We start from the raw sequence: 26,809 nt of genomic DNA on the forward strand, positions 1-26,809 counted from the left end.
CAGCACTGTCAAACCTAGATGTCTCTGAGCTATAACACCTGTGCCACAAGCATTGATGCTAAGGTCCTATCCAATGTATGTGATGCTGAGCTTTGATAGCACTAAGCAAATTGTTAGTTTTTAGTAAATTTTTGGCACAATCTACTTTTAAAATAAGCTTTCTAAAAGGGTTAATTTGTCAAAATTTTGGGACTAACCGTGACAAACATGCCACTGTATGACCTCAACCATTTGTACTGATGAAGTGCTATTAGGTGTACATAAAGCTCGCGATTGTGTGAATTTGTAGTATGGTCATCGATTATAAAGTGTTTGTGTGAGTTTGTGTGTGCTATCACCGTAAATATAATAAAGTTGTGTGTGCTATCTTTAAAAGTGGATTAGATAATAATAAGGTGAAGAAAAGAACTGAAGAGATAAGATGCGATGAGTCATCCCTTACTTAAAAGACAATATCTACATAACCTCTAAGAAAAGAGTAGGAAGAAAACGATATAGTATGATTAAAAAAAATAAAAAAAGGTTTGTATATAAGAGGTTATGTTATACGCTATGCTACCTTTTAACCGATAAGTAGACGATATAACTAAAGTTTAAAGATAGTAATACTACAAACTACAGTAAGGATCAAAGAACCGATTATCACATTGATGGTTTCAAAGTTGAAACCTTTTGGTGATTTGCAAGTTGCACCTCTCATGCTCCTAATGGCTGAAGTACTCCGAGTCCATTTAATGTAATTATAGTACTAATATATTCTCTAATCCTAAGGACTCTGACATTGCAATGTCAACTTAACAATTTGTATGCATACGTGTAGCAGCTAACAGCCACAACAGGAGCGTTTGCATGCAACCATGTAGGAGTACTCTACTAGTGTACGCCATTCATCCCCTCTCTTATTTTAAACATTTCTTTATTGAAACAACACTGTTTAAATTTAAACAAACCTACAAACAGTTTCAATCGAAGTAGACAAGCTACACCGGTTGGTTGGTTGCCGGCGTGAACGCGTCAAATTTGGCAAAATTCATACCAACAAAATTTACAGCTCAGTACTATACTACTACTCCTACCAGTAAAAGCCAACTAGAAACTGTATAAAAGGGCACAAACTGCGCCGTCCCCGTCCCCGTCCATCCAAACGAAACGGTAAAACCTGTCCGCCGTCAGCCACACACCCCACTGACAACCGGGCCCCACTCGCACCCCCCGCCGGCGCCGTCCCCTCCCTCCCGGTCACCGCCATGTGGGACCCACCCCAACCCTCGCCGGCCACCTCCCCACCAGTCAGAGAGACACGGGCGCATTGAATCCGTGGCAAAGGCAGCGCGAAGCCCGTGGGCCGGCCCGGCTGGCACGTGGGCCCCACCAAACCGCTTTTTTTTTTTTTTTTGGTGTGGTTTAGTCGCTCGCACACATGCCGGTTTCTTGTCTCGTCTTCTCTCCTCGCCTCGCCTCGTCGCCACCTCCACCCCCACGCGCCGCAGTCAACTCCTCCCCCCACCCCACCTACGCATTTCGGCGAACACCTCGCCTCCATGGCGGCGCCGCGGTGAGTAGACGAAGCAGGCATCTCATCTCCCATCCCATGGCGCTGCGGGCGCGGTTGAGGCGGTTGCTGGTGGTGGTGATCCTCGTCGTGGTGGAGGTGGTGGTGGCGCAGCAGCAGCAGCAGGAGAGGTTGGCGTCGGGGTCGGATTTGGCGGGGCTGTTCAGCCTGCGGGCGTCGCTGGGGATACGGGCGAGGGAGTGGCCGGCGAGGGTGGACCCGTGCGGTGGCGGGTGGGCCGGGGTCACCTGCCGCGGGGGGCGCGTCGTCGGGGTCACCGTCGCCGGGTTCCGCCGCACGCGGGTGGGCGCACGGGCGCCGAGGTTCGCCGTCGACGGGGTGAGGAACCTCACGGCGCTGGAGGTGTTCAATGCCTCCGGGTTCCCGCTCCCGGGGGAGATGCCGGCGTGGTTCGGGCGCGGCCTCCCGGCGCCGCTCGCCGTGCTCGACCTCCGCTCCGCCGCGGTCAATGGCACGCTCCCGCCCGATCTCGGCGTGTCAGGGAACCTCACGAGCTTGCTCCTCTCGGGAAACAGCCTCTCCGGCGCCGTGCCGGGGTCGCTGCTGTCTGTCGCCGGGCTTCGGTTTCTTGACCTCTCCGGCAACAATTTCACCGGCGAGCTGCCGAATGTCACCGCCGTCGCCGGTGGTGGAGCCGCCTCGCTGTTCAACGTTTCTGGGAATTCGCTGTATGGTGTGGTCAGCGATGCCATTGGGGCCCTCAAGGGGAGGTTCCAGGTGGTGGACCTGTCAAGCAACTACTTCGATGGGGTTTGGAATGTGTCTGATGGAAATGTAGATGTTAGGATGAATTGCTTCTCTGGTGCGCCAGGTCAGCGCAACCGTGTTGATTGTGAAGAGTTCTATAGGAGGGCAGGGGTGAGGCTTGGTGATGCTCTAGCTCCTGCACCTTCGCCGGAGACATCACCGGGGACGACGACGAAGAATAATAACAGTAGGATATCCAAGGGTGTACTGATTGGAGTTATTGCTGCCGCGGCAACGCTGATGGTTGTGTTTTTTGGTGCATTGGTATTCTGCTTGGCAAGGCAGAAGGCGGGAAGAAGAGGCGCGCGCGGGAGAGGGGTGGATACAAATGAGGAAAGCACACGTGGTGTGCGCAGGAGGGATAGTAGTGTAAACCCGGTGACATCACCACCAGTAGCAGTGTCCCCAAGTGCCAATTCTGGACATAAGGATCCGGTTGTCGTTTCCGGTGAATTTACCTTTGAGCAGTTGGTCCATGCCACAGGCGGGTTTGGAGATGACAACCTCCTCAAGCATGGGCACTCTGGGGATATTTACCATGGTGTCTTTGAGAGTGGATCCCAGGTTGTTGTCAAGAAGGTCAACGCACAGAGCGTCAACAAGCATGCAGGTGAATTGGACTTCTATAAAATGTATTCCCATGAGAGGATTGTTCCGTTGCTCGGACATTTGGCAAAGGATGAAGAGGAATTTATGGCTTACAAGTATATGCCTAAGGGGGACTTGACCAATGCATTGCACAAGAAACCTGTGGACACAGAAGATGGCTTGCCATCATTGGATTGGATAACAAGACTGAAGATTGCAACAGGTGTGGCTGAGGCCATGTGCTTCCTTCACGATGAGTGCCGCCCGCCATTAGTCCACAGGTAATTCTGTATTCTATATGATCCACAGGCATCTAAGAAATTCATTTGCTACACCATGTAATATCCTATTGGTTAGTGCACCCTAATATTGGCCGTTCTGTCCTAATTTAATTTGGTTCATAGTTGAGAGAATTATTGATGGCTCACATGCCTTATTTTTTATTAAGTTGTAGCCGTACTAATGGTGTAAGTTATGTCAAAGGCGGGAACGATATAAGACCAGTGAAGTAGAAGAAGTGTCTAATTGAAATTGAATTGTTTGATTTGTGATTTCTGTGGCTCCTCAGTGTGGTTGCTGTGCCTTTCTTGGACTTATTTACTCAGCGGTTTACTTCATATTTCATTGAGGCACTTTTTTACTCAAGAGCGAATCTTGCATATGAAAATTCTTTTGGTGATAAATTATTCATAGGCCTGGACAAAAATATCATGCTTGGAGACTTGAATATGATTTATCTGTGCATGTTGTGTCGTTGCCTAGAAGCATTGACCCACTGTAATTAAAAGTATACATTTTTATATGACTTGTCATTTTCGGTAACCTTATTGGTACTATAAAATGTTTGTTAGTTTGTTTCTCTTTCCGCATTTGATATATTTGTTTGTGTCTCTTTCTTCATTCAGTTATGCGTTCTAACGATTTGAAACCACATATGGTTTCTTTTTACTAGTGATCAACTATAACAAGTTCCCAAGTCTCTATCAAAGCTTTAGATGCGCATTCAATATTCTACTTGTATAGTGTTCTGTGTATGTCATCAACAATTCCAGGAAAATTTAGGTTTGGTGCTTTTGACATAACTGGTAGTGGTCATAATTTTTTTCCCACTTGCCTGTCTTAATTTCTTCGTTTTTGCTGTCTTATGTTACTTTTTTATCTAGGAAATTTTTTATCAGTAGGTCAGCTCAACTTTTCTGATTCAATAAGCCTTACCTCCAAGTTGATACATGTTTTGCATACCTCAATCTTCTCTGACATTATGTTCACATTGTTATTTATTATGTTGTGATTTCTTCAATTGTAATCACAGAGATATCCAAGCAACTAGCGTTCTTCTTGATGATAAATTTGAAGTGCGACTTGGGAGTATGAGTGATGTATGTGCCCAGCAAAGTGGGGGAAGCCAGAGTGTCTTCTCTCGGTTGTTGAGATCATCAAGGTATGATTATGACCTGTCATGGGCGAGAATGAGAAAAACTACACTTATTGATGGCTGAATGTGGTGGTTTTACAATTTTTTGAATTCTCGTAATCACTGGTGACCGAATTTGATGGTTTTGCCCCTCTTTTTTTTTTTCTGAATTTGTATTTTAAATTTGGAAACAACATAAACATAAAATTGAAGGTAAGAGAAACAGCAACAGTAGTATTGATAGATCATGGATGATCCTATGTAGAGAATGCAGTTTTTTAAAAAATAAAAATAAAAAGGGTAAATAACAGAAGAGCCCAACCTGTTTCGAACCAGTGACCTCAGTCAAAATACTCTACCATTGAGCTATGGAAATTGAACTGTTGATCCTTATTAACGTAATTTTCCTTTTGGGTTCACTTGGGTTTACACTAGTACTGATGTAATTGCTGTTTGTTTTCTCATTCCTCGCTGTTTACAACTTGAATTCCGTAATTAATCTGAGAGAATAGCAGAGAACTCTGCAGCTATCTGAGTTTCTATCTTGTTGGATGGTACACCAAGAATATGTGCCTGCTCAAAAAAAAAAAGTAAGAATATGTGCACCAAGGGGTTGGTGATTATAGATAACCTAAAATGTTATTTTATTTTCTATGCTGATTGCATGCTAGTTGGTATTTGGTAGTTCAATGTTCCGAGCACACACACCTACTTCCTTCTAATCCTGTTGTCTTTTAGTTGAGCAAACTTCCATCTTTATCTGCCTGAAACGAGTCACATCTTTCTGAAAACTTTTGTTTACTGCTAACTAAAGCTCCTAACTGACAATGATATTTGGTTCTTTCTTGTGGCAGGTCGCTTGATAAGAACATATCAGGTACATAAATCTTATACATGGCTATTTATTACCACTCTAATTCTGTGGTTCATGTACATGCGCACAAGGAAGTTTCATGGTTAACATTCCCTTCTGCATTTTTTACATGACAGGCCCACCAGCAACTTGTTCTTATGATGTTTACTGCTTTGGAAAGGTGATGCTTGAACTAGTAACAGGCAACTTTGGTGTAAGTGGATCAAACGATGCTGCCTCCGAAGAGTGGATGACAAACACACTAAACCGCATCGACATGAACGACAAGGAGAGCATTTCTAGGATCATCGATCCTTTGCTTATTGTCGACGAGGATCATCTCGAAGAGGTGTGGGCCATGGCAATCGTCGCGAAGACATGCCTGAATTCAAAGCCATCAAGGCGGCCTTCTGCTCGGTACGTCCTGAGAGCCCTGGAGAACCCGCTAAAGATTCTGCGAATGGCGTCCCGCTCCAATTCAGCAAGACTCAGGAGCTCATCATCCCGGAGCTCCTGGCAGTCTGCTTTCCTTCAAGGAAACCGGTACCAGAGCCTTGAAACCGCGTCGTCGTCAGGGCAAATGCTTGACAGGAAACATTCAACTAGATCACATGGAAGCGGAGGAGAGACTTCCTTCTCCTTCAAGAGGGCTTCCAGGGAGATTGCTCCGGAGCCAGAAGGGTTCGAGGAGAATGTTGTCGTGTAGAACTGAAATTACACCGATTCTTTCGAAGAATTTGTGATTCATTCATACCTGTGTATAATCTGATCTTCTGATGAGCATGATTCGGGGTCTCGAAGTGAGAATTGTGCATATAGAGAAGTTTTCGGGGTTTTTATTTCTCTTTTTTTTTTCCTTCATATGTTGGAGAATTGTTTTGGTTTACTGAACGCATGGTACTTGATGTTCTCATTGTGCACATAACATTTACCCTTTTTTTTTCCCCTTATCATATCAAGCAGCAAGCTCTTTTACCGTAGATGTTGCTACTTTTTCTATAAACTTAGTTAAATTTTAAGACATTTCACTTAGAGCAATTCCAAAATGTCGGAAGTAGTAACTACGATTTGTCGCAATCTTAGTAGAACAAAATCAATACGAAAAAATCTGGCATATATTATGCCAAGTGCAGTAATCCGCATTTTTCTTCTGGTTTGTGTGATGTGATGCAGGGACTATTTTGAAACACTCCTACAAGAAACGGGGACCAAGTTGTAAATTGTAGGATGTAAATAGTTGGACCTCTACCAACGAAGCGATACACAATACTAAAATAGGGACTTTAATGAAAAACATCCTAATCCTCTACGGGTGTACAAGCAGCCGTCAGATCCACAATCAACGGCCCAGATTGATCCCCTTAACCACCGAAATGCCAGAGTGCGACATTTCTAAAAGAGTCCCTCGAAAAATATATTTTACGATCCAATCCCCTCTACTCGAAGCAATCAAGCAAGGAGAGGATAGAGGAGAGCTCAAGCTCCACCTCCCGCTCCAATGGCGGCAGCCACTCTCCCACCCTCCCACCACCGCCTCCACCTCCACCTCCACACCCCCAAACCCTCCCCACCTCGCCGCCTCCGCCTCGCCGCCGCCGCCGCCGCGTCGCGCCTCCAGAACCCGACAACCACCCACTACCCGAACCTCCCGCCGCCCGCGCCGCCGCCCTCCACCTCCCTCGTCGCCGCCGAGGAGGCCTCCCTCGCGCCGCGCCGCACCTACCGCTTCCCCGGCTCCGTCCCCTCCTCCCCCACGCTCCCGGACACTGCGGACGGCGGTCTCGCCGCGGCGGCCGCGGTGGCGGACGACGCCGTCCTGCGGCGCGCGCTCGAGGTGCGGCGCGCGGTGGCCGGGGAGGTGCTTGTGGCGGCGCTCCGAGGCGGGAAGGTGGGCGGGCTGACCTACATCAGGAACCTCACCTCCCGGATGGCGCCGTTCGTGGACCGCGTCGTCGTCGAGGCCGCCGCCATGCGGCGCGACCGCCCCGAGCTCGCGCACCAGTCGTTCAACGCGCGGGCGCGCGTGTACATCGAGGAGTCCGGCCTCGTCGCCCTAGTCAAGTGAGGATGCAGCTTTGATGTTTTTCGTTTATATACTTTGCAATATATCGCCTCAGTTCATTTCTGTTTCGGAATGCACAAAGAAATTTGAATTCGAAGTAACACCAACTATCAGAAATTCAGAAGAATTGCGGATCATACAAATGCAATTTTGGTATATTGTGTATGGGAAAGGAAAGAATTAGAGGGAAGTGATGATTCCGTGTTCGAAGTAGGCATAAGCATGACGTAGCGTAATTCATTAGAGCTTAGGAGTTAGGAGTAGTTTAGTTTGTTACTATGCACATAATACTGATTGATCATGGCACCCACCATCTTGGCTATGAATTGTGAGCTCCCTCATGCCTCATTTCAAGTCTTCAAAGCTCATCTTTATGTCTAATTAGCAACCTGGGCTACAAATACTTAATTTGGAGGCATGATCGTGGTTGGTGTTGAAAATGGCCAGGCTAGAACTGTACCGAAACAATCTGAGTTGAACCTTGGCTTGGCTTGAATTTATTTGATTTCTTGTCAGAACTGTATTTATTTATGCACTGTAAAATTATTAGTACCTGTTTAAAAATATGATTTGAACTGGTATGATTTATGACTCTGTTAATTCCCAAATAGGCTCACATCCCTGGCATCTTGTCAAACTCCTAAGCAATTGCACAAATTCGTAATATATTACATAATGTTTATAGTGTTTTATAAATACAATTTAAATCCTGATCCTCAGGTGGTTCAAGCACAACTCCATGACTTATCCCCAAATCGCCAAAGTAGTTTGCTCATCCTCTGGCAATCTGGAGAAAGTGAGAAGGATGATAAAGTGGTTGAGGTCCATTCATGTGAAAGGAGAATATCTAGGACGCGTGCTTGCAAAAGGTGATACTTTTTTGAGCCGCAGTTTTGAAGAACTGGAAGAGATTATTTACTACATGGAAAGCTGCGGTGTTAGAAAAGATTGGATTGGTCATGTGGTTGGTAGGTGTCCACAGTTACTGAATCTGTCCATGGATGAACTGGAGACTCGTGTGAGATTTTATACAGATATGGGCATGAATGATAATGATTTTGGCACCATGGTTTATGATTATCCAAAAGCTCTTGGATTTTTCAGCCTAGAAGAGATGAACAGTAAGGTGTTTTATGTGCACTAAAACTTGTTTTGTGCTTTTTTGGCTCCTTGTTCATTCAGAATTTTTTTAGCGATTATTTTAGCAATATCATTTCATTCTCTTAATATGAACAAAGAGTGTTCATTGATATCTGTGGACAAGTAAGGATCAAATTAATATTTCAGACAGTTAAAAATCGATTTCTGATTAAAAGTGAACTATTAAATCGGACAAAACTGAGGTCACGATCTGGTTATTTCCCCTTTTAGATATGAATGAATGTAACTGATGATGAGCTGGTTAAAGTTACTTTTCTTGTAATTCTGAAAGATGTTTAGATAAAGTTACCGAGTATTCTCAACGTTCTTTTTCTGCTATGAGCTTCATTTTCTAGTTGTAGTCAAATAGCATTTGTTTATGTATTCTCTCTTTGTCAGATAGAAACTTCATTGAAGATAATGGCATTATGGATCACAGGTACAATATCTGAAAGAATTTGGACTGAGCACTGATGAACTTGGAAAGTTGATGGCTTTCAAGCCACAGCTCATGGCCTGCAGCATTGAAGAAAGGTGGAAGCCTCTTGTAAAGTACCTGTATCATCTAAACATTTCACGGGATGGCATGAAGCGTATGTTGGTGGTTCAGCCTACGATCTTCTGTCTTGATTTGGAAACAGTAATTGCACCAAAGGTACTCTTTTGATTGCTTTGCATGCATTGTATTTCCAAATTTTCACAACAATTGGATACATTTTATTTATTACTTCACAGCAACATATTAGGAACTTGTTAGTGTGTTCACTAAATATAGTCTTGATCGTTAAAGAGTAACAGCATATTGTTTTAAGCAAATGCACAAAGTGGATTTATATCTCTTAATATGCTGAGATCTGAACAATGTGATTCTTCTTACCTCTATCCTATCATTTGTTTTAGGTACAATTTCTACAGGATATTGGTGTGAGGAGTGATGCCGTTGGAGGTGTGCTGGTGAAGTTTCCGCCTGTACTAACTTATAGCCTATACAAGAAAATACGCCCAGTGGTACAAGCTCTCAATTTTCCAATTCTTAATTAGTATTGACCTGCCTTGTTGATTCTTTTGTTTTTAAGGTCAGTAGGATCAGTTTGGAGCAGCTAAGCATGGCATAGAAGGCAGTTTGTCAAATCTCATGAAACCACCATCTGAAATGCTAAAACTTGCTTTAAACCTAAGTTGCCACAGTAACTGAACATGGACAGAAATTTCAATTGTTTTCAATATTGGTTTGGTTTGCCATGATGAATGAACACACCGGCAACTGTTGAATAACCAGTTAAAGCATAAAGGCGAGCGCGGCATTGTGTAATGCACCTTGCAGCAAATATGTGTAAGGCCAGGAGTGATGAAGTTGAAAAATGTTAAATGGCCAGTTGCTCTATTTGTATGACCAGCAGTGGTGATGTTGATGAGAACACCCAAAATAGTAAAAGCAGTTCATCCACATATAGTGCTTCTATGTTTTTCTTCTTCCTTTTTTAATACATAATTGCATACCTTGATGATCTACTCCATTTGGCTTATGCTGATTCCACATGTAGGTAATATTCCTGATGACGAAAGCCGCAGTAAAACAGGAGGACATCGGCAAGGTCATTGCCCTGGATCCACAGCTCCTGGGCTGTAGCATTGTGCGCAAGCTGGAAGTCAGCGTCAAGTACTTGAGATCGCTGGGCATCTACCACTTCGTGCTTGGTCAGATGGTCACCGATTTCCCAACGCTTCTCAGGTACAACGTGGATGTTCTAAGGCCAAAATACCAGTACCTGCGGCGCGTCATGGTACGACCGCTGATCGACCTCGTCGAGTTTCCCCGGTGAGTCTGTCTAGGGTTCATGTTTTGATTGCACATCGAAAGATGAGATCATTGTGAAACAACTGCGAAATGCTTATCAACTCTACAATGCATTTTTGTCAGGTTTTTCAGCTACTCTTTGGAGGACAGGATAGTGCCAAGGCATCAAACATTGGTGGAGAACAGGATCAACATGAAGCTGAGATACATGCTAACTGGATCTGACGAAGATTTTTCACAAAGGGTACGAGAAGCTGTTGAGAGGAGAGCCAGATTTGAAGCTGGAAATGTTGAGGCATCAGATTCGCAGGCGACTACCGACGGAGCAGAAGCCACAGCACCAGCATCTCAAGACGGCTGGAAGGCAGATACATAGATAGAGAAGGCAGGGCAAAATTGTAATTCACATTGTGATGTAAAGAAAAATAGAAAGAAAAAACGCTTTGCTTCCGTGCCATTGACAAGCACAGGGGACCGTGAGTCCATGACCATATTGTACTTGCATGAGGCGAAGATCATTGGCAAGCAGTACAAAATTTCATTTATACAAGTTGCCCAGAAGGGACCAGTTAGGCACTAGCATTAGCATGAGTTTTGTCCTTTATTTTTCTAGCAAATTACACAAAATACCAAGGGAAAAAGAAGGATGGAATTCAGGTCGCACTTTCAGCTAGGAATGCCCAGCCCCTGAATTATTAACACCACACAGAATTACGGCGCTGCGTGAATCCTTAACTAATAAACACGCGCCTTGGGTGGGAACGACTCAACTTCACTGTCCAATGTGTTCATGTGGACTGGCCTGTATGCCAAGCGAACCTTCTCATTCTCCCAGTACCTGTATAACAAGAAACATCGAGCATTCAGGATCAAATTATGAAATAATGATAGATATAAAAAAATTATACCATCACAGAGATAACTTGCTAATTTCACATTCTAGAGTGTTTTAACACCTAATGATGCATGTCAAGTTACAGCCAATGATAAGTAAGGTTGGCATTCACTTAAGTGCTACAATAATTTGTCTCAATATTTAACTTAGGTGTTGTGGTGACAACGTTTAAAGCTGCAACCCACATCAAAACTACTATACTGCTTGATGAACTGAGTATGCTTACCCCAGCGAGTGCTTCATCCATTGCTCATCATCTCTTTTCTGTAAGCAGTAAGGAAGAATCAATTGTCACAACAACATAGAAGCATGTGGGTGCAATGCACCAAAAAGAAGGGAAACAAGAGAAGTACAAACCGTGAAATCTTCACGAGCATGAGCTCCTCTGCTTTCCTTCCGAGCCTCTGCTGAGTGCATGGTTATGCATGCATTTATCAAGAGATTTTCCAACTCAATGGTCTCTATCAAATCTGAATTCCTGTGAAACAAATAGTGAATTATAGATAGCCAGTGTAAGATAGTAACAAGCAAGCAAAATAAGTCAGTGCAATCCTTGCAAGAAATTGCATACCATATGAGACTCCGGTCACTGATCTTCACATCATGATAACTTTCCCATGCCTTGGTAATCAATTTGCAACCTAATAAAGCAAGGTTGAGGTCAGTGGGAAATATTTATGAATCATGTCTCTTGTTATCTTAACTATTTATGCCATGCTTGCTTACTAGCTAATTATGAAGCTTCAATCACTAATTTTTTATATCATGGTACCTTTCCTATACTTTGCTAATCAACTAACAACCTAATAAAGGTCTGTGAGATAACATTGATACAACAGTCAAGAATCATGTCTTTCTACTGGGGTCTATCTTTACTGTTAAATCCTGCCTTCCTTGCTTCCTATTGTTAATGACTAGGATGATCTATGGTGACAACAGACAAAGGATATGTGCAAAACTGAATTACCTTCCTCGAGTGTTTCTTGTGTACGGAAGACAGCAGCATTATTTTGCATAACACGTTGCATGTTTAGACGGATCTTGGAAGTTGGCAATGATCCATTTGCATTTCTCAGCTTGTCTAACCAGGCTATGGTCTTCTCTCCAGCACTTTTTCCAAGAGGTTTCTGCTTCTCACCTATAATGTTGCACCACAGACATTAGGTGCATCAGGATGAGCAAATCAGCCAGCGAGTTATGTAGCACAGGAGGGAAACCTACCTGGCTTAGCGGTTTCAGCTACCCTGTTTGCACAAGCTCTGCCAAAAACAACTATGTCAAGAAGTGAATTTGCACCCAGACGATTTGCACCATGAACAGATGCACATGCCGCTTCTCCCGCAGCCATCAAACCAGGAACAACAGAATCAGGATTGTCACCCTTCATAGTCACTACCTGATATGCAGAATAGAAGTACTTCTATTAAAAATCAGCAAGGGAAAAGTGATCTATAGTAATGTTTAATTGTTTATTGGTTACTCAACACAAACCTCTCCATGGTAATTTGTTGGGATCCCACCCATATTATAGTGCACAGTAGGCAAGACAGGAATGGGCTCCTTGGTGACATCAACACCAGCAAAAATAGCAGCAGTTTCAGAAATACCAGGAAGCCTCTCCTTAAGAACTTCTGGAGGCAGATGGTTAAGATGCAAATAGATGTGGTCCTTCAATGGCCCTGAAGTAACCAGAACAAAAGATAAGTTTCATCCGAACAGCCAACACAGTTCTGTACCTCAGGTGTTAAATGAATGGACTTGGGCATACCAACACCACGGCCTTCTCTGATTTCCATTGTCATAGATCTTGAAACAACATCTCGAGAAGCAAGATCTTTTGCAGTAGGAGCATATCGTTCCATGAAACGCTCGCCTTCACTGTTCCTAAGGATACCACCTTCACCACGGGAACCTGATGATTAAATGAGAATGAAGACACGAAGATTGTCAGTAAAATAACATATGTGCAACATCAACAGTATAAATGTCCTGCCCATAAACTAGGATAAACAAGAGAAGTCCTTAGAAGCTAAGCACATGAAGAAAAGACGAGTATACAACCTTCAGTGATAAGGCATCCAGCACCATAAATGCCTGTAGGATGGAACTGCACAAACTCAAGGTCCTGCAAACATATATCAAGCAAATGTAATCAGGATAGAAGCATGGAACAGTAACAATTCAGCACTAAATAATTGGACTAACCTGAAGTGGTAAACCAGCACGTGCAACCATAGCGTTGCCATCTCCAGTGCATGTGTGAGCTGAGGTTGCGGAGAAGTAGGCTCTGCCATAACCCTGTTTCCACAAGACACACAAAAATGAATCGCCATAGTCACATTTGTCATCCAAAATTCAAATCTGTGAGATATCTTACCCCTGTGGCCAGAATTGTATTTGTAGCACGGAAACGGTGAAGGGTGCCATCCTCCATGTTCAAAGCAATAACCCCCTGACAGGTACCTGAATATTATTACAAAGTAATCAATAGAGCTTCTATGGCATGGAGTAATGGACTGCTTGAATAAAATTCACAAATCCTAATACAAGAAGCAGGAAGATAAATACAAGGATATGAATGAGATGTTTGCAACTACTGAAGAGGAAGCTACAATGCCAAGTGCCAACAACTTGTGTTATGCTCGAAATAGCCACACACACATAAGGAACAAAATAATTAGAGTAAACTGCACTTAGCACCGGGTAAAACATACTGTGTTTCGCTTTGCACCAGATTTAGCATATGCTTTCCTTTACACCAGGTTGTATTGAAATAAGTTTCACTTAGCACTAGGATACATAATCTTACCTATCAAAATTGAAGAAGTTTCATAAGATATCCTCATATTTTACAACATTTTGTTCAATTATATGACAACCAAGTGCAAAGTGAAATCTATTTTGAGATACCCTGGTGTAAACTAATTAGAACAGTCTTCTATCATACACTTGAGTCTTGCATAGACTACATAGACACAGGGTTGAAGGATATGATTATCTAAAAAACTAGCCGTCTTACCTTCACTGTCCATGATAAGGTCTAGCGCAAAATATTCTACAAAGAACTGAGTATTATGCTTCATTGCTTGACCATACAGTGTGTGTAACATAGCATGTCCTGTTCTGTCAGCAGCACAAGCACATCGATAGGCCTGCCCACCTAAAGAAAGCACACACAGTTATAGGGACTGGAATAATATATGTCAAGATTGTCTTTTCAAAATAAATTAAGAAAGCTACGACCTTTCCCAAAATCTAAGCTCTGGCCTCCAAAGGCCCGTTGGTATATCTTTCCATCTTCAGTTCTTGAAAATGGCAACCCATAGTTTTCAAGTTCTATAACTGCTTTTGGTGCTTCTCTGCACATATACTGAATAGAATCCTGGTCACCTGGAAATGGATAAGAACAAAATGTTAGAAAGAGAGTGAAACTGTAGAACAGTAGAGTAGTTGATATAAGACGCCATTCCATGTTAGTAACTCTTTATTATAACCTCTAGGTGTTTTGCAGCCTAAAAGAAGTAAAAAAGGGCACCAGGAATTAAGGCAGCTTACCAAGCCAATCACTACCCTTGACAGTGTCATACATATGCCATCTCCAGTCATCTTCCGTCATGTTTCCAAGAGCAGCATTTATGCCACCCTACATACACTCTTGCAAATTAGTACGTGAATGAGCTCATAAACATTCCAGAACAATAAAAAAAGTAAGAGAAGGCTCTAATGATGAACATCAATGGAGCAAAATACATCAACCAACAAAATTGAAAAGTTTAGATGTTAACCTAGGCATTTAGACATACCAAAAACAACTGTTGCTGAATGACTCATATCAACAAAAAGTATAAAAAATAAAGAGGCACAAAAAAGATTCAAACATGCAAAACACACAAAATAACTAGGCAGGACAGTAATATAGGCATTAATCAATTAATAATTTATCTGTATAGCATCGATATTGGTAACAGTAATATCGCAAGTCAAGGAATACATCAGATCTGCATAACAATCCACTGTGAAATGCATATCTGACTTAAAGGACGGAGAAACAGAACAACTGCTCTTCAAAATTATCTTAAATACATAAAAAAGATTAGAACAGACAACCAAGAATGGCAGGACTAAAAGTCCAGGACACTGTATTCATTCCTTCAAAATGATTGTTGATTATAAAACACACCGTCTTAGTGACACGTCCATTCACTGAGTGCTAATCTTAAGAGCAGATGCAACAAAATAATTGGCCTTTTCTGTTGACAAAGCATTTTTTTCTGTTGACCATTGGTGTGCAGTGAATTCCCTGATGAAAGGGAGCTATGCTCAAACTGGCCCTAGTACTTTAGCTACTACCTAACCATATTTATCTCATTTGTACTGATTTGGTTAGCGTACTGCGCAGTACACAAAAAGCATACCATAGGACAAATGAACCTAAACAGATGGAAATTACTTAGCACATAAATCACAAATGGACATAAAGCATCACATCAAACTAATTCTAAAACTAACCATCCAACATAAATCATCATAAACAAAATGAAAGCACATCACAACCAGCATCTCAGTTCCCACAATACCCAACCAATGTTTGCATGATGCACAACAAATCTATTGTCACTAAATGCAAGCCTAAGTAAAGGTGTTGCAGCAAGTTTTTCACAGTACCTGCGCCGCGACGGTGTGCGACCGCGTGGGGAAGAGCTTGGTGATGCAAGCGGTGTTGAACCCGTGCTCGGAGAGCCCGATCGCCGCACGGAGCCCCGCGCCGCCGGCTCCCACCACGACCGCGTCATACGAGTGATCCACCACCGTGTACGACGACTGCACATCAACAACCACCACCAAAAAACCAATACCATCAATCGCCGCCCATTTCTCGAACCAAACCCTCTCATCGCATCACAAATCAAACTCCCACACCACCACCACCACAAGCAGCCAAAAAAAATTAAAAAAAATAAATCCCATCCCAAAATAGAGCTCATCGAATCCCACCCAAAACAATCCGAACACACAGTCGCGCGGATCAACTGAGGTCGGGGGATCGAGGGGAGTACCGAGGCGGTGGAGAAGAGCCTAGCGGCGGCGGAGACGGGGGCGGAGGAGTCCTTGCCCTTGGAGAGGCTCCTGAGGCCACGCGAGACGCAGCCGCGCCACATCTCGGGTGGATCTCGGTGCACCGCACGCCGGCGATGGAGATCGGCGGCGCGAGAGGAGGCGGAGGCGGTGGAGGAGGGAGAGGGCGGCGCGGAAGACGACGAGTTGGGAGGGTGGTCGAGGGGAAGGTCGTTTATTCTCGGGAGGGGAGGGTTTTGATGGGACGATTATGCCCTCGATATTGACGGGTTATTTACGATAATGCCATTTTCTCCTTTTCTTTTTTATATTTTTTCGTTTGGGAATCTTTAAAATATTTTGTTATTTTTTTTATTACTAAGTTTTTTTGTTTGGCATATAAAGTTTTCTTTGTAGGTACCTAATGAAGGAAATGGCTTCTCTTAAATTATTTATAGATAAAAAAATGAGAACATGTGAAATGAAGCATTTCACATAAGTTTTGGGGGGTTTCTTTTGAGTTGTATTCTAGGTTAGAAACATAAGGGAAAATTTGGAAATTCTTTAAACACAAGTTGAATTCTTTTAAGTCGCACGTTTCAAAAGAGGTATAACACTTCTTCTTTCACTACAAACACATGAACAGCTTTGGGTTGGATGGGATTATCTTAAAATTAAACAAAAACAAAATAAAATAATTTTATTTCTCTTTTCAATCGTGCGAATTTTCTCATGATTCCCACGAGCGGTTTTAAAGGGATTCAGACCAACATGTCTAGCTCTGCAGCATGGAAGTTTTTTTTTTTTTTGAGGGAAGCAGCATGGAAGTTTATGATCGAGGCGAAGCAAAACCAACGCGAAGCAACAAAGCAGAAACAAATTTTGAGAAAAATTGGCCAGAAATTAAGTTCCCAGCTAGTTCAGCCAAGGGTAAAAACGTAATGCAAAACCAAAGTGAGATGAATTGTTGGGTTTCCTGCAGAAAGAAGAGTCGAAGAGCGTTGAGAACTTGAGAAACGAGTGTGGAGGGCGGCATGTACACGAGTGTGGCTGCGCAAAGCGAAACGCGGCGCGTCCATCTCCCAACCAAACAAAGCACAGTGTGAGACTCGCATGACTCCCATCGCTATCACTTGATCGGCTACTGCTACCTTCACCCACGTAGTCACGTACACGTACTCCCTCGCATGAACTGTTATTCTTCTTTGTTCTTTTTTTTTTTTAAGAACGACGGCAGGAGATCTGCCAGAATTTAATTAGGAGGAAAAACAGAACAAAACAAGTTCAGTCCCGAAAATAGAAAGAAAACAGAAGCAACAATACACGACGCGAAACATGCCACAGCTCTTGTAAAAGAAAACTATGGAGGCCTAAAAATCGTGCGACGGAGATCAAGATCTTGTTTTACTTTATATGCCACAGCTCTCTCTGAGGTTGAAATGCTGTTGAAAATTCTCCTGTTTCTTTCTAACCAAACATTCCACCAAGTGGTAAGCAGAGCTCCTCTCATCGCTTTCTTTTGCTCCTTCGATCGCACGCAATCGGTTTGGGCCCACCAATCAGAGGTTCCGACAGAGAGGCCAACATTGTTTGTAGGTAAATGTTGCCAGGAAGTAACTAGAGACCAAACTTCCTTGAAGAAAGGGCATTCACTAAACAGATGATTAGTGTCTTCAAAGGCGCTTGTGCATAAACTACAAATCCAGTTGCATGGCCAGTGTCTTCTCAACAAGTTTTGAGCCGTGAGAGTTTTCTGGTGGAGGACTAGCCAGCCAAAAAATTGAAATTTCGGCTCAGCCGGCGCCTTCCAAAGCGAGGAGAAATCTAAGGAGACAAAAGTTCCTTGATATTGGAAAAGATAAGCACTCTTGCTTGTGTAAACTTTGGATTCATTCCAGTTCCAAGAGATGTCATCAGGACGCGGGGTAAGCAGGACTCCCTGAAGCATGCTCCCAAGCTGAACAAGTTCGTGGATTTCTTCTACTGATGTTATTTGCCTGAAAGAGATCAACCAGTTATTGTTATGGAGCTCTTGCTGGACGCTTTTTTGCTTTCTTTTTGCCAACTTGAAACACAGTGGTGCAATGTCTTTTGGGCAGTTGTTTTGTAGCCAATTGTCATGCCAAAAGCTTGTTTTTGCGCCATTCCCTAGCTCAATTGTCGTTGCTGCTTGAAACAACCTTTTATCTGTATCATCACAAGGAACGTTCATGCCAGCCCATGGTTTGTTTTCATCCTTCCAACCAAGCCAAAGCCAACAAAGACGAAGGGCTCGCGAAAACCTCTCTAAATCCAGAATGCCCAATCCACCCAAAATTTTTGGCTTACACACCGTCTACCAGTTAACTAAACTGCTGCTTGGATTGGTTTTGTCAGGGTCTTCTCCTTTCCAAAGAAAAGATCTCCTAAAGCGATCAATTCTTTTTATCACCCATTTGGGCACTTGCAATGTGGTGAAGTGATGAATTGGCATAGAGCTTAGGACCGATTGGACCAGTGTTTTCCTTCCGGCTGAAGTAAAGAACCTCCCTTTCCAGCCGGGAATTCGCGAGCCAATTTTTTCGATTAGTGGCAGGAAGTCAATTTTCCTTAGCTTTCGGATATGGAGAGGCAGGCCGAGGTAGCGACAAGGGAACTGCTTTACGATACCAGGGAAATTTGTGAGAAGAGATACGAGGTTGATGTTCTCACATCTGATCGGGTAGATCTCTGTCTTACTGATGTTTGTGTGAAGGCCAGAGGTTTGCGCAAAGAAAGTTAGGAGTCTCATAAGCACCGATAAGTCTGAAGCTTGAGGCTTCACAAAAACTGCCACGTCGTCTACATACAGGGAGCACCTGAATCTGTCAAAACTCCCGCCCATCGGAGAGAGAAGTGATGCATTTTCAGCCGCCTTAAGAATTCGGTGAAAAGGTTCCATTGCTAGGATAAACAACATCGGCGAGAGCGGATCCCCTTGTCTAAGGCCTCGGACATGGTTTTTCTTTGTTCTTTTTCATTTTTGCGTCAAGTGATTTGATGTTAATGAAACCACAAGGGTACACGGCTGTATAAAAATTGGTCTGAAAGATTAATAAGTGCATCAATGAGAAGGTAGCACAGTTCAATCGTTTTGCCATGCCAAATTCTAAATATTAAAAGTTCCTACCTTTGTCTCATACTAATCGTATTTATAGGATTTGAATTTATCTCGTCTCATACTAATCGTATTTGTATGATTTGAATTTGTCTCAAAATAATTGTCACAATAGAGTACTAATAATCTCATTAATTACTTATTATCTAAATTTCTTCCTATTTTATCCTCGACTACCCTTTCATTCTTACATATAAACCATCTAATAAGGGGTATCATAGTCTTTCTTCTCAAATCTTAATACTCCCTCCATCCACAAAAGTTAGACATATTTCACATTTGAGTTTTTCCAAATAAGTTATTTCTATTTGTAGTTTTTATGCATTCAAAACTTAAATAGAGAGATAAATTAAATATTTGATTAGAACCCAAGGAGTCGTCTAAATACTCATTGATTGCATGCTTGCATTCACTTCTTGATTTTGGAACATCTAAGATGATTTAATTTCCTCTTGGTCTTAGTGATAAAAGTAATAGGTGTAACTTTGTGGATGGATGGAGTATATGTTAAATAACTTAGAATTACAACTTAATATAAGTAGTTATCCTATATAGATTTCTCTTGGTAAATACAATTTTGGCAAATTTTATTATGGTACACTAAACAATGTAAATTTGGTTTTATAGACAATGCAAGAAATCACATTTGCCTATGTGAATTTTAGTGGACAACGCACCTATTATTTATCATTTTTGGCTATTTCAAGGAGAATTTTTTTGAAGCAAGTATAATACCCCTAGGACTAAACCCATCACTCAACCAATAATTTTTATGTTAGAATAAGTTCAATGATATTATGATATTTTTTAGGCCAATATATGTATACAATTTTAAAACTAAGCATAGATGATCAAAATTTTATAACAGAACACTACCATGAATTTAATGCCTAATAAATTAACAGTATTAAAGATGACTCATCAGGGTGTTAATTCATCGGGGGTACCAATACGGCCTCCAAAAGGTTAGATAATAAACAACTTTATAACTAATCACCCCATCGTTTCGCTTATTCGGGAAATAAACCAAACGTCATATTTACAAATAAAAAATAATTTGTGAATGCACTTTTATATTTGTGTTCTTATCGATCTAAAATCAAATGTTGTAAAATAACCTTCAATGAAAAAAACCCTCAAAATCAACTCTATTTTTAAGGTTAAAAATTTAAATTTTGTCTAATAAGTATAAACTTAAGAAAAAGACGAGGTTGTAAGGTTAACCTATAAACAACCCATATGTTTGTACAATATTTGTTAGTCGATGAGATATAGTGCGGTACCATATCATTGTGTACGCCACCCGTAGCATTACAATAGTATCGTTCACACGACTCCTATGTATAATATTTTAAAATAGCCCAATATAAACAGCAAATGATCCATCATTTGTAACTCGTGTAATGGTAAGCGTGGGTAAGAAATACATACGCTAGAATCTGTAGTTAAGGGTTCATTTGACACAACTCTTACCATGAGGACGGAGCTAATTAAGGAGCGGTTGGGTTGGAATGCCACTTCATTGCTAGTTCATTTTTCTGTGGTCCTATTGGTTGGCTTATGCTTATACTTAAAAGCCAAAATTTAAATTTTAGAAGTTGATTTAAATTTGAATTTTGTCTTTTCATCACTGTTTATGTTTATTTTATAACATTTGTTTTTGACTTGCTATGAACAAGTTTTATACTCATAAATGTTTTTTCTATTGGTTAGTAAGAAGTAATTCAAATAAGCGAATCAATATCTTGTCCACTAGCCTACATGGCAATGTCTTATCGTTTCCTAATATGAACCCTATACTTTATACTAGTAATTAAAGTTAGGTCATCCACTCACCCATAGGGGTGAAAACGGGACGGGTATTTCCCGCCTACCCGCCCGGCAATATTATTTCGGGATAAATTTGGGTACCCAGCACTTTTCACAGATATTGGATCCAAATACGGGTCCTTTTTAGTGGATACGAGATCAGGTTCGGGAACATAGTATCCGACGGATACGGATTATCCAGTAAAATAATAAGGTATTACCCGAATAATTATACAGATATCATCTGTATTATTTTTGTGAGGCACTTTTTTGGTACTATGTATTGGTTCTACTATAATTATAATGTATTGTACCCTATTTATTTCCTAAGGTCCTAATAGTCTAATATTTTATCGTATTATGGATATATATAATTGTTAAATGGTTATTGTCTATGTGATATATAAGATTGTTGCTTCGACTTGATATCCGAATAAATATTCGTAACCGATAATGTACGTATTCATTTTGGTATGTATTCGCTCCATAGTTTTGCCCGATATTATCCGAGTTTATATCCATATTCGATACTATTCGTGTCCAATCCGATTTCGATTATAAAATATGGGTTAGATATAGAAAGGGTGAGATCCGACCGAACCCGACCCGTCTTCACCCCTACTCACCTATAAGTAGGGCCCGCATGTCATTGGGAAGAGACGTGACTAGCTCAACTCGTGGCTTCCGCCGGTGAGCGGTGCGACGTCGCTACGGCGGTTGTTGGTTCAATAGAACCTTGACACGTCATCAACCGAGGTCAAAAGCACTTAGCCCAACTTGGATGAGGCAAAGACAACTTGAGGTGGTGCGGTCTCGATCCACCGATAGTTATAGTCGCTAATGATGTAATATAAACATTACTGTAACTTGATTGACATTGTGACATAATGGGTCTATTCAGCAGCAGTACTCCCTCCATCCTATAAAAAACTCTAATACTATAAATCTGAACATATCTTTGTCTAAATTCATTATACTATAATATACCACATCTAGTTCTAGATTTATTTTTTTTTTGGAACAGAGGGAATAGGCCAAAGCGCAGTGTTTTTGGCTGTACAGCACAGCCCCAGCCGAACGGCAGCGGCACCGCAGCGAATGGTCATCAAAATAATAAGGATGGTAAGTGACTAACCCGTGAAGCTCACTTATAAGTCAAAACAAGCTAAGAATTCACTTATATATTTTGATTTATATGTGAGCTTACGGATTAGCCACTTGCATCCCTATATATATCAAATATCGTTGTAATGTTGTCCCGTTGTAGCTGTTGGCAGCTAGTTCTACCAAACAAGTCTATTGTTTTTTAGGCCACTCCAATAGTTATGGTTTTGATATTTTTCCCAACATTTGGAGGGTCTACACAATGATCGCGGAAATGATTTAAGCATTTTGTTTGGACTGTTTTCTTTCCTGCGCGAATCAATATAGTACGTCCTGGGTCGATTTCCTACTCGAACGCTGTTGATGTGAAAAACACGAGGCCTGAGAGATCTACTTAACTCCAGTGCAGGTCCAAAAGCTTGCCTTTAGGTGTGTGAGCGTGCCAGTTGATTTGATCATACAATCAACAAGAAATAAAGACAAAGAAACCGTGGTTAAATCCATAAATGATAGCCGATCGGCTAGTTGCCGATGACGTATCATTTATCTCTGAGCCGATGTCATATTTGAATCGATCGGCAGATATAAATAAGTAAGAAAGGACTAAATCTACTCGATCGGTTGTAGATATTAACAATATATAATCCTTATGTCGATATATAATTAAATCAAGTGATTGGGATAGATCGGTCGTCATGCCGAGACAGTATAAATCACTTAGATTGAAATATATATTAACAATGAGATTATAGATGTTTGTAGCATAGCCGATCAGATAGATCTAGCATGTATCAGCTAATACTCCGATACCACTCTATATTAAGATATTAAAGCAAGTAAAATATATCAAGCAAGAAGTGTAATATACCTAGATGCAACAAGATCTTAACATAAAGGGCGGATCTAGCATGTCGATTAAGCACATAAAATATAAGGCTAAATCAGATAAGATCGGCTGAAACCCCGATACTATTCTAATCGGCAACCAAAAGCAAGCTAGAGATTGAGATTCTAATCATGACTTATAAGGTCAAACTCAACTGATGCAGCTATAAGTATGAAAAGAAGGACAATATCTAGACAATCAAGCCGCTGGTTGTTTCATAGAGTGGTGGATATCCTATGTAATCTAAGTCAACGTTGGTATTTAACCTGATCGGCTGCCTTCCAGCGACAGATGTTAGCCGATTGAGGGTTAAATAACAATACTGCCAGAGATTATATAAGATATATGATAACTCGACAATTTACATAGACAAGATTAGAGTATCATAAAGATGTAAGCACTAATCCCGAGAACGCAAGCCGCCATAACAAGTTTTACCTCTAGTTGAAGATCGAAACCGATGCAGCTCAACCCGAAAGCAAGAACTCGTCGAAACAAAACGAAAGTAAAGTGGCGATGCGCCGAGATTGTATTGAACGTGTGTTGTTTTATTACATGGGGCTCGGGATCTATTTAGACCCGAGATTACAAAAATATGTCCGTGTCGGACACGACTCTTATCTCTAACAAACTCTAAGATACCATAAGTCTTTGCGGCAGACCTTCGCCCAAACATATCTCTAAGGAAATTACATGAAATATCCTAATTAATAGATACAATTGCCTTCTCAGGACTCAATCCGTGCATGGCAATCCTCATAGCTCAATTGGCCAACCTAGTCCGACTCGAACGCTGCCGATCCGAATCATAGCCGATTCAGACTTTAGCCGATTCTTGCTCTGTTTCCATAACAATCTTCATCTCGAATTCTGCTTCGATTCTATCTTCACCTCCGATACTTAGATTACCAAATTTGGTTGTTAACAAACGCGTGCTATGATTATAGTATTTCTTCCATCCACTGATCCACAGGCACAAACCTTAATGTGAATTATATTAGAAATCCATCGGCAGTTCTTTGGCCATCTCCTGATAAAATTTTTGCACCCTGTCACATCGAATGTTTGGACATATGCATGGAGTATTAAATATAAACGAACAAAATAACTAATTACACAGATTGCATATAAATTGTGAGACGAATTTTTTAAGTCTAATTGCTCCATGATCTGACAATGTTGTGCTACAGTTAATATTTGCTAATGACGGATTAATTAGGCTTAATAAATTCATCTCGCAGTTTACAGGCGGATTCCGTAATTTGTTTTGTTATTAGTTTATGTTTAATATTTCAAATGTGTGTCTGTATACGGCAGTTTTTTTTACCAAAACAACTAAACACGACCTAAGAGTATTAGCGATTGAACATCCATCCCAGCTGAAATCTGAAATTGACAACTCGTATGGTATAAGTCAGTTAAAGAATCAAAAGTAATTGGCTACACGGATAGTGACTGGGCTGGATGTCTTGATGATATGAAGAGCACATCCAGCTACGTTTTCTCACTTGTTCAAGTATGTCCTCCTGGTCTACGAAGAAACGAAATATTGCTGCTTTATCTTTAGTCGAAGCAGAATATGTAGCAGCATCAAAAGCCGTTTCACAAGCTGTTTGGTTGAGGAGAATTATGGAAGATCTAGGTGAGAAGCAATACGAGCCTACTACAATTTATTGCGACAATAAGTCTGCAATTGCAATCAGTGAAAATCCGATCAGTCACGACAGAACAAAACATATTGCCATCAAGTATCATTATATCCGAGAAGCAGTTGATCGCTAGGAAGTTAAATTGGAATTTTGCCGCACAGATGAACAACTTGTAGATATATTTACCAGGGCTTTATCTAAAGAAAAATTTGTCCGCAACAGAGAGCCGGAGTCTACAAGAAATGAATTAAGGGGGACTTTGGCCTTGTTTAGTTCCAAACTTTTTCTTCAAACTTCCAACTTTTCCATCACATCGTTCCAATTTCAACCAAACTTCCAATTTTAGCGTGAACTAAACACACCCTTTGTTAGTAGTTAATTCATTTCGATCTAGAAGTTACCAGCCTACTCTCTAACCCTCTGTACTACTCATGAAACAAAAGTCAATGTAACGCTCCGCTTTTTGCGTGACGTTAAAAACTAATTCGGCAAAATCCTAATTGCGAAAATTTTCGTTCTTTGAGTGTTGAGTCTAAGTTGTGCCAAAGATCTCAATTTAAATCTCTCCCTTGTCTCGATACCCTGTTATCAAGGATCGTCTCCTCAAAATTTCCATCCCAATATAGTCCCGAAGCCCGATTCCTTCTATTCGGAATCCCCTCCTGGAACCCCATCCGTGAACTTTGTCGAATGCCCAAACCCTAACTCCGTCCAGGGATTCACCTTCGCGTCATAAACTCTCTCCTTGGTTCCTTCAAACCGATTCTCAAATTTGAATTCAACCTCTCAGGTTTTGATTCATCTATCTTTCTCTCTTTATCGGTTCGTCAATCTACCCTTGTTTTATTTCTCGAAGTTCTGACCCAAGTCTGAATATGCAAATCGAGATCACTTCCACCCTTGAACTCTAAACCCCAAGATTCAATCCCTTTCGCCTTGAGTTCTCCCCAAAATGATTTCCGTTCCGAAATAATCTCGAAGTCCGAACCCTTCTATTCAGACTTCTCTCCAAAATCCTTACCCACATATCTCGTTGAGTAGTCAAACTCAAACTCCCAAGTTACACTCTCTTTCTCTAAATTATCCATCTCCCTTTGACTCGTCTCCGAATATTGTTCCCTTCCTTGACTTCTTCCTATTCTCCCGAGACCGAGTATCAACCTCGAAATTCGAATCCAGACTCCAACCATAAAACCTCCCAATTAAATCTCTCTGTGAAAGTCTATTTAACCTTCCTCAGGTTGGATTCCTTCATCCTTTTTCCGGTCCCCCTCTTCCTTCTCTTCCATCCCATCTCTCTCTGAGTCTCGACCTATCCATCTGTCTATCCGTCCCTCTACCTATCAACCTATCTTTCTGTCTATCTATCTATCCATGGCATTCTACCGTTATCTCCCTTGTTCCATTCTTGAATAATGATCTTCCCTTTTTGAAATCCTCTGAAATAATCCTTCGTGCCGCCAAATATAAATCTATCCCAAAAATACCAAAATCCCCGCTTTAAAGCCCCACCTTGGTCAAATCCCAACTCAAATGCCCCTCAAATTCCTTAAAAGGAAGTTCCAGAAAAAGTCTATTTTATCTCTCTCGTGATGATTTGGGCCGAAACCTGCCGCTGGCCCATCTCTCCTCAGCTCCCTCCATCTCCACGTGCGCCGCACGTGACCACCAAGAGAGAGAGCGATGTCTCTCTCTCCCTTCCCTCTCTCGGACGTTCTCTCGCTCTCTCATCCTCTTCCTCTCTCTCATTGTCTCTCTCTCTCTCGTTCGATCTCTCTCTCCCACGCCAGCGCTGCCGCCATCGTCGATTTCCCGTTGCCGCCATTCGATTTTCGGTTGTACCGCTCGTTCCCGCGCGCGCGCGCACGCTCGTGACCGACCGCCCGGTCGCCGCCACCGTCAGCGCCTGCGCTACGCTGCCGCGCGGCCTCGCTGCCTGCCGCGAGCTCTGCAGCGCGTGCCCGAGCCGCTCCACGCATGTCCTGCCAAAACCGTGAGGCCGAGCTCCCGCTCCCATCCCTCTCCCTCCCCAACTCGGCAAAGAGAAGAGCTCACTTTTTTCCCCTCCTTTTCCACTTTTGCCCGACATTGCCGGCGTCA

General features: G+C 41.9%; 3 protein-coding genes across 3 annotated transcripts; 2 read left to right on the forward strand and 1 right to left on the reverse strand.

The window, feature by feature from the left end:
• Window positions 1-1,433: 1,433 nt before the first annotated feature.
• Window positions 1,434-6,128, forward strand: LOC127780686 (probable LRR receptor-like serine/threonine-protein kinase At2g16250). Its single transcript, XM_052307632.1, has 4 exons — window positions 1,434-3,189; window positions 4,221-4,349; window positions 5,177-5,199; window positions 5,313-6,128. The coding sequence occupies exons 1-4, from the start codon at window positions 1,592-1,594 to the stop codon at window positions 5,879-5,881; spliced, it is 2,319 nt and encodes a 772-aa protein (XP_052163592.1). The 5' UTR covers window positions 1,434-1,591; the 3' UTR covers window positions 5,882-6,128.
• Window positions 6,129-6,628: 500 nt separating this feature from the next.
• On the forward strand, window positions 6,629-10,725 carry LOC127779184 (transcription termination factor MTERF2, chloroplastic). The gene is made up of 6 exons (XM_052305905.1): window positions 6,629-7,236; window positions 7,958-8,363; window positions 8,817-9,032; window positions 9,278-9,385; window positions 9,922-10,196; window positions 10,299-10,725. Exons 1-6 carry the CDS (start codon window positions 6,674-6,676, stop codon window positions 10,549-10,551), a joined length of 1,821 nt encoding a protein of 606 aa, XP_052161865.1. The 5' UTR covers window positions 6,629-6,673; the 3' UTR covers window positions 10,552-10,725.
• On the reverse strand, window positions 10,675-16,340 carry LOC127779182 (succinate dehydrogenase [ubiquinone] flavoprotein subunit, mitochondrial). Its single transcript, XM_052305904.1, has 16 exons — window positions 16,128-16,340; window positions 15,736-15,891; window positions 14,626-14,713; window positions 14,314-14,460; window positions 14,090-14,230; window positions 13,448-13,533; window positions 13,276-13,368; window positions 13,132-13,195; window positions 12,839-12,982; window positions 12,562-12,749; window positions 12,292-12,466; window positions 12,038-12,208; window positions 11,642-11,711; window positions 11,428-11,548; window positions 11,297-11,334; window positions 10,675-11,013 (listed from the first exon to the last, which is right to left on the reverse strand). The coding sequence occupies exons 1-16, from the start codon at window positions 16,227-16,229 to the stop codon at window positions 10,911-10,913; spliced, it is 1,887 nt and encodes a 628-aa protein (XP_052161864.1). The 5' UTR covers window positions 16,230-16,340; the 3' UTR covers window positions 10,675-10,910.
• Window positions 16,341-26,809: the final 10,469 nt, after the last annotated feature.

This window comes from Oryza glaberrima, chromosome 7 (assembly GCF_000147395.1).
Source record: "Oryza glaberrima chromosome 7, OglaRS2, whole genome shotgun sequence".
Taxonomy (NCBI): domain Eukaryota; kingdom Viridiplantae; phylum Streptophyta; class Magnoliopsida; order Poales; family Poaceae; genus Oryza; species Oryza glaberrima.

Coding starts and splice junctions, on each gene's coding strand:
- LOC127780686 (XM_052307632.1), top strand. CDS start 1,592: ATGGCGCTGCGGGCGCGGTTGAGGCGGTTGCTGGTGGTGGTGATCCTC. Junction 3,190..4,220: donor CGCCCGCCATTAGTCCACAG/GTAATTCTGTAT, acceptor TTGTAATCACAG/AGATATCCAAGCAACTAGCG. Junction 5,200..5,312: donor GCTTGATAAGAACATATCAG/GTACATAAATCT, acceptor TTTACATGACAG/GCCCACCAGCAACTTGTTCT.
- LOC127779184 (XM_052305905.1), top strand. CDS start 6,674: ATGGCGGCAGCCACTCTCCCACCCTCCCACCACCGCCTCCACCTCCAC. Junction 9,033..9,277: donor AAACAGTAATTGCACCAAAG/GTACTCTTTTGA, acceptor CATTTGTTTTAG/GTACAATTTCTACAGGATAT. Junction 9,386..9,921: donor ACAAGAAAATACGCCCAGTG/GTACAAGCTCTC, acceptor TTCCACATGTAG/GTAATATTCCTGATGACGAA.
- LOC127779182 (XM_052305904.1), bottom strand. CDS start 16,229: ATGTGGCGCGGCTGCGTCTCGCGTGGCCTCAGGAGCCTCTCCAAGGGC. Junction 14,231..14,313: donor GAGCTTAGATTTTGGGAAAG/GTCGTAGCTTTC, acceptor TGCTTTCTTTAG/GTGGGCAGGCCTATCGATGT. Junction 12,983..13,131: donor TGGATGCCTTATCACTGAAG/GTTGTATACTCG, acceptor TTTAATCATCAG/GTTCCCGTGGTGAAGGTGGT.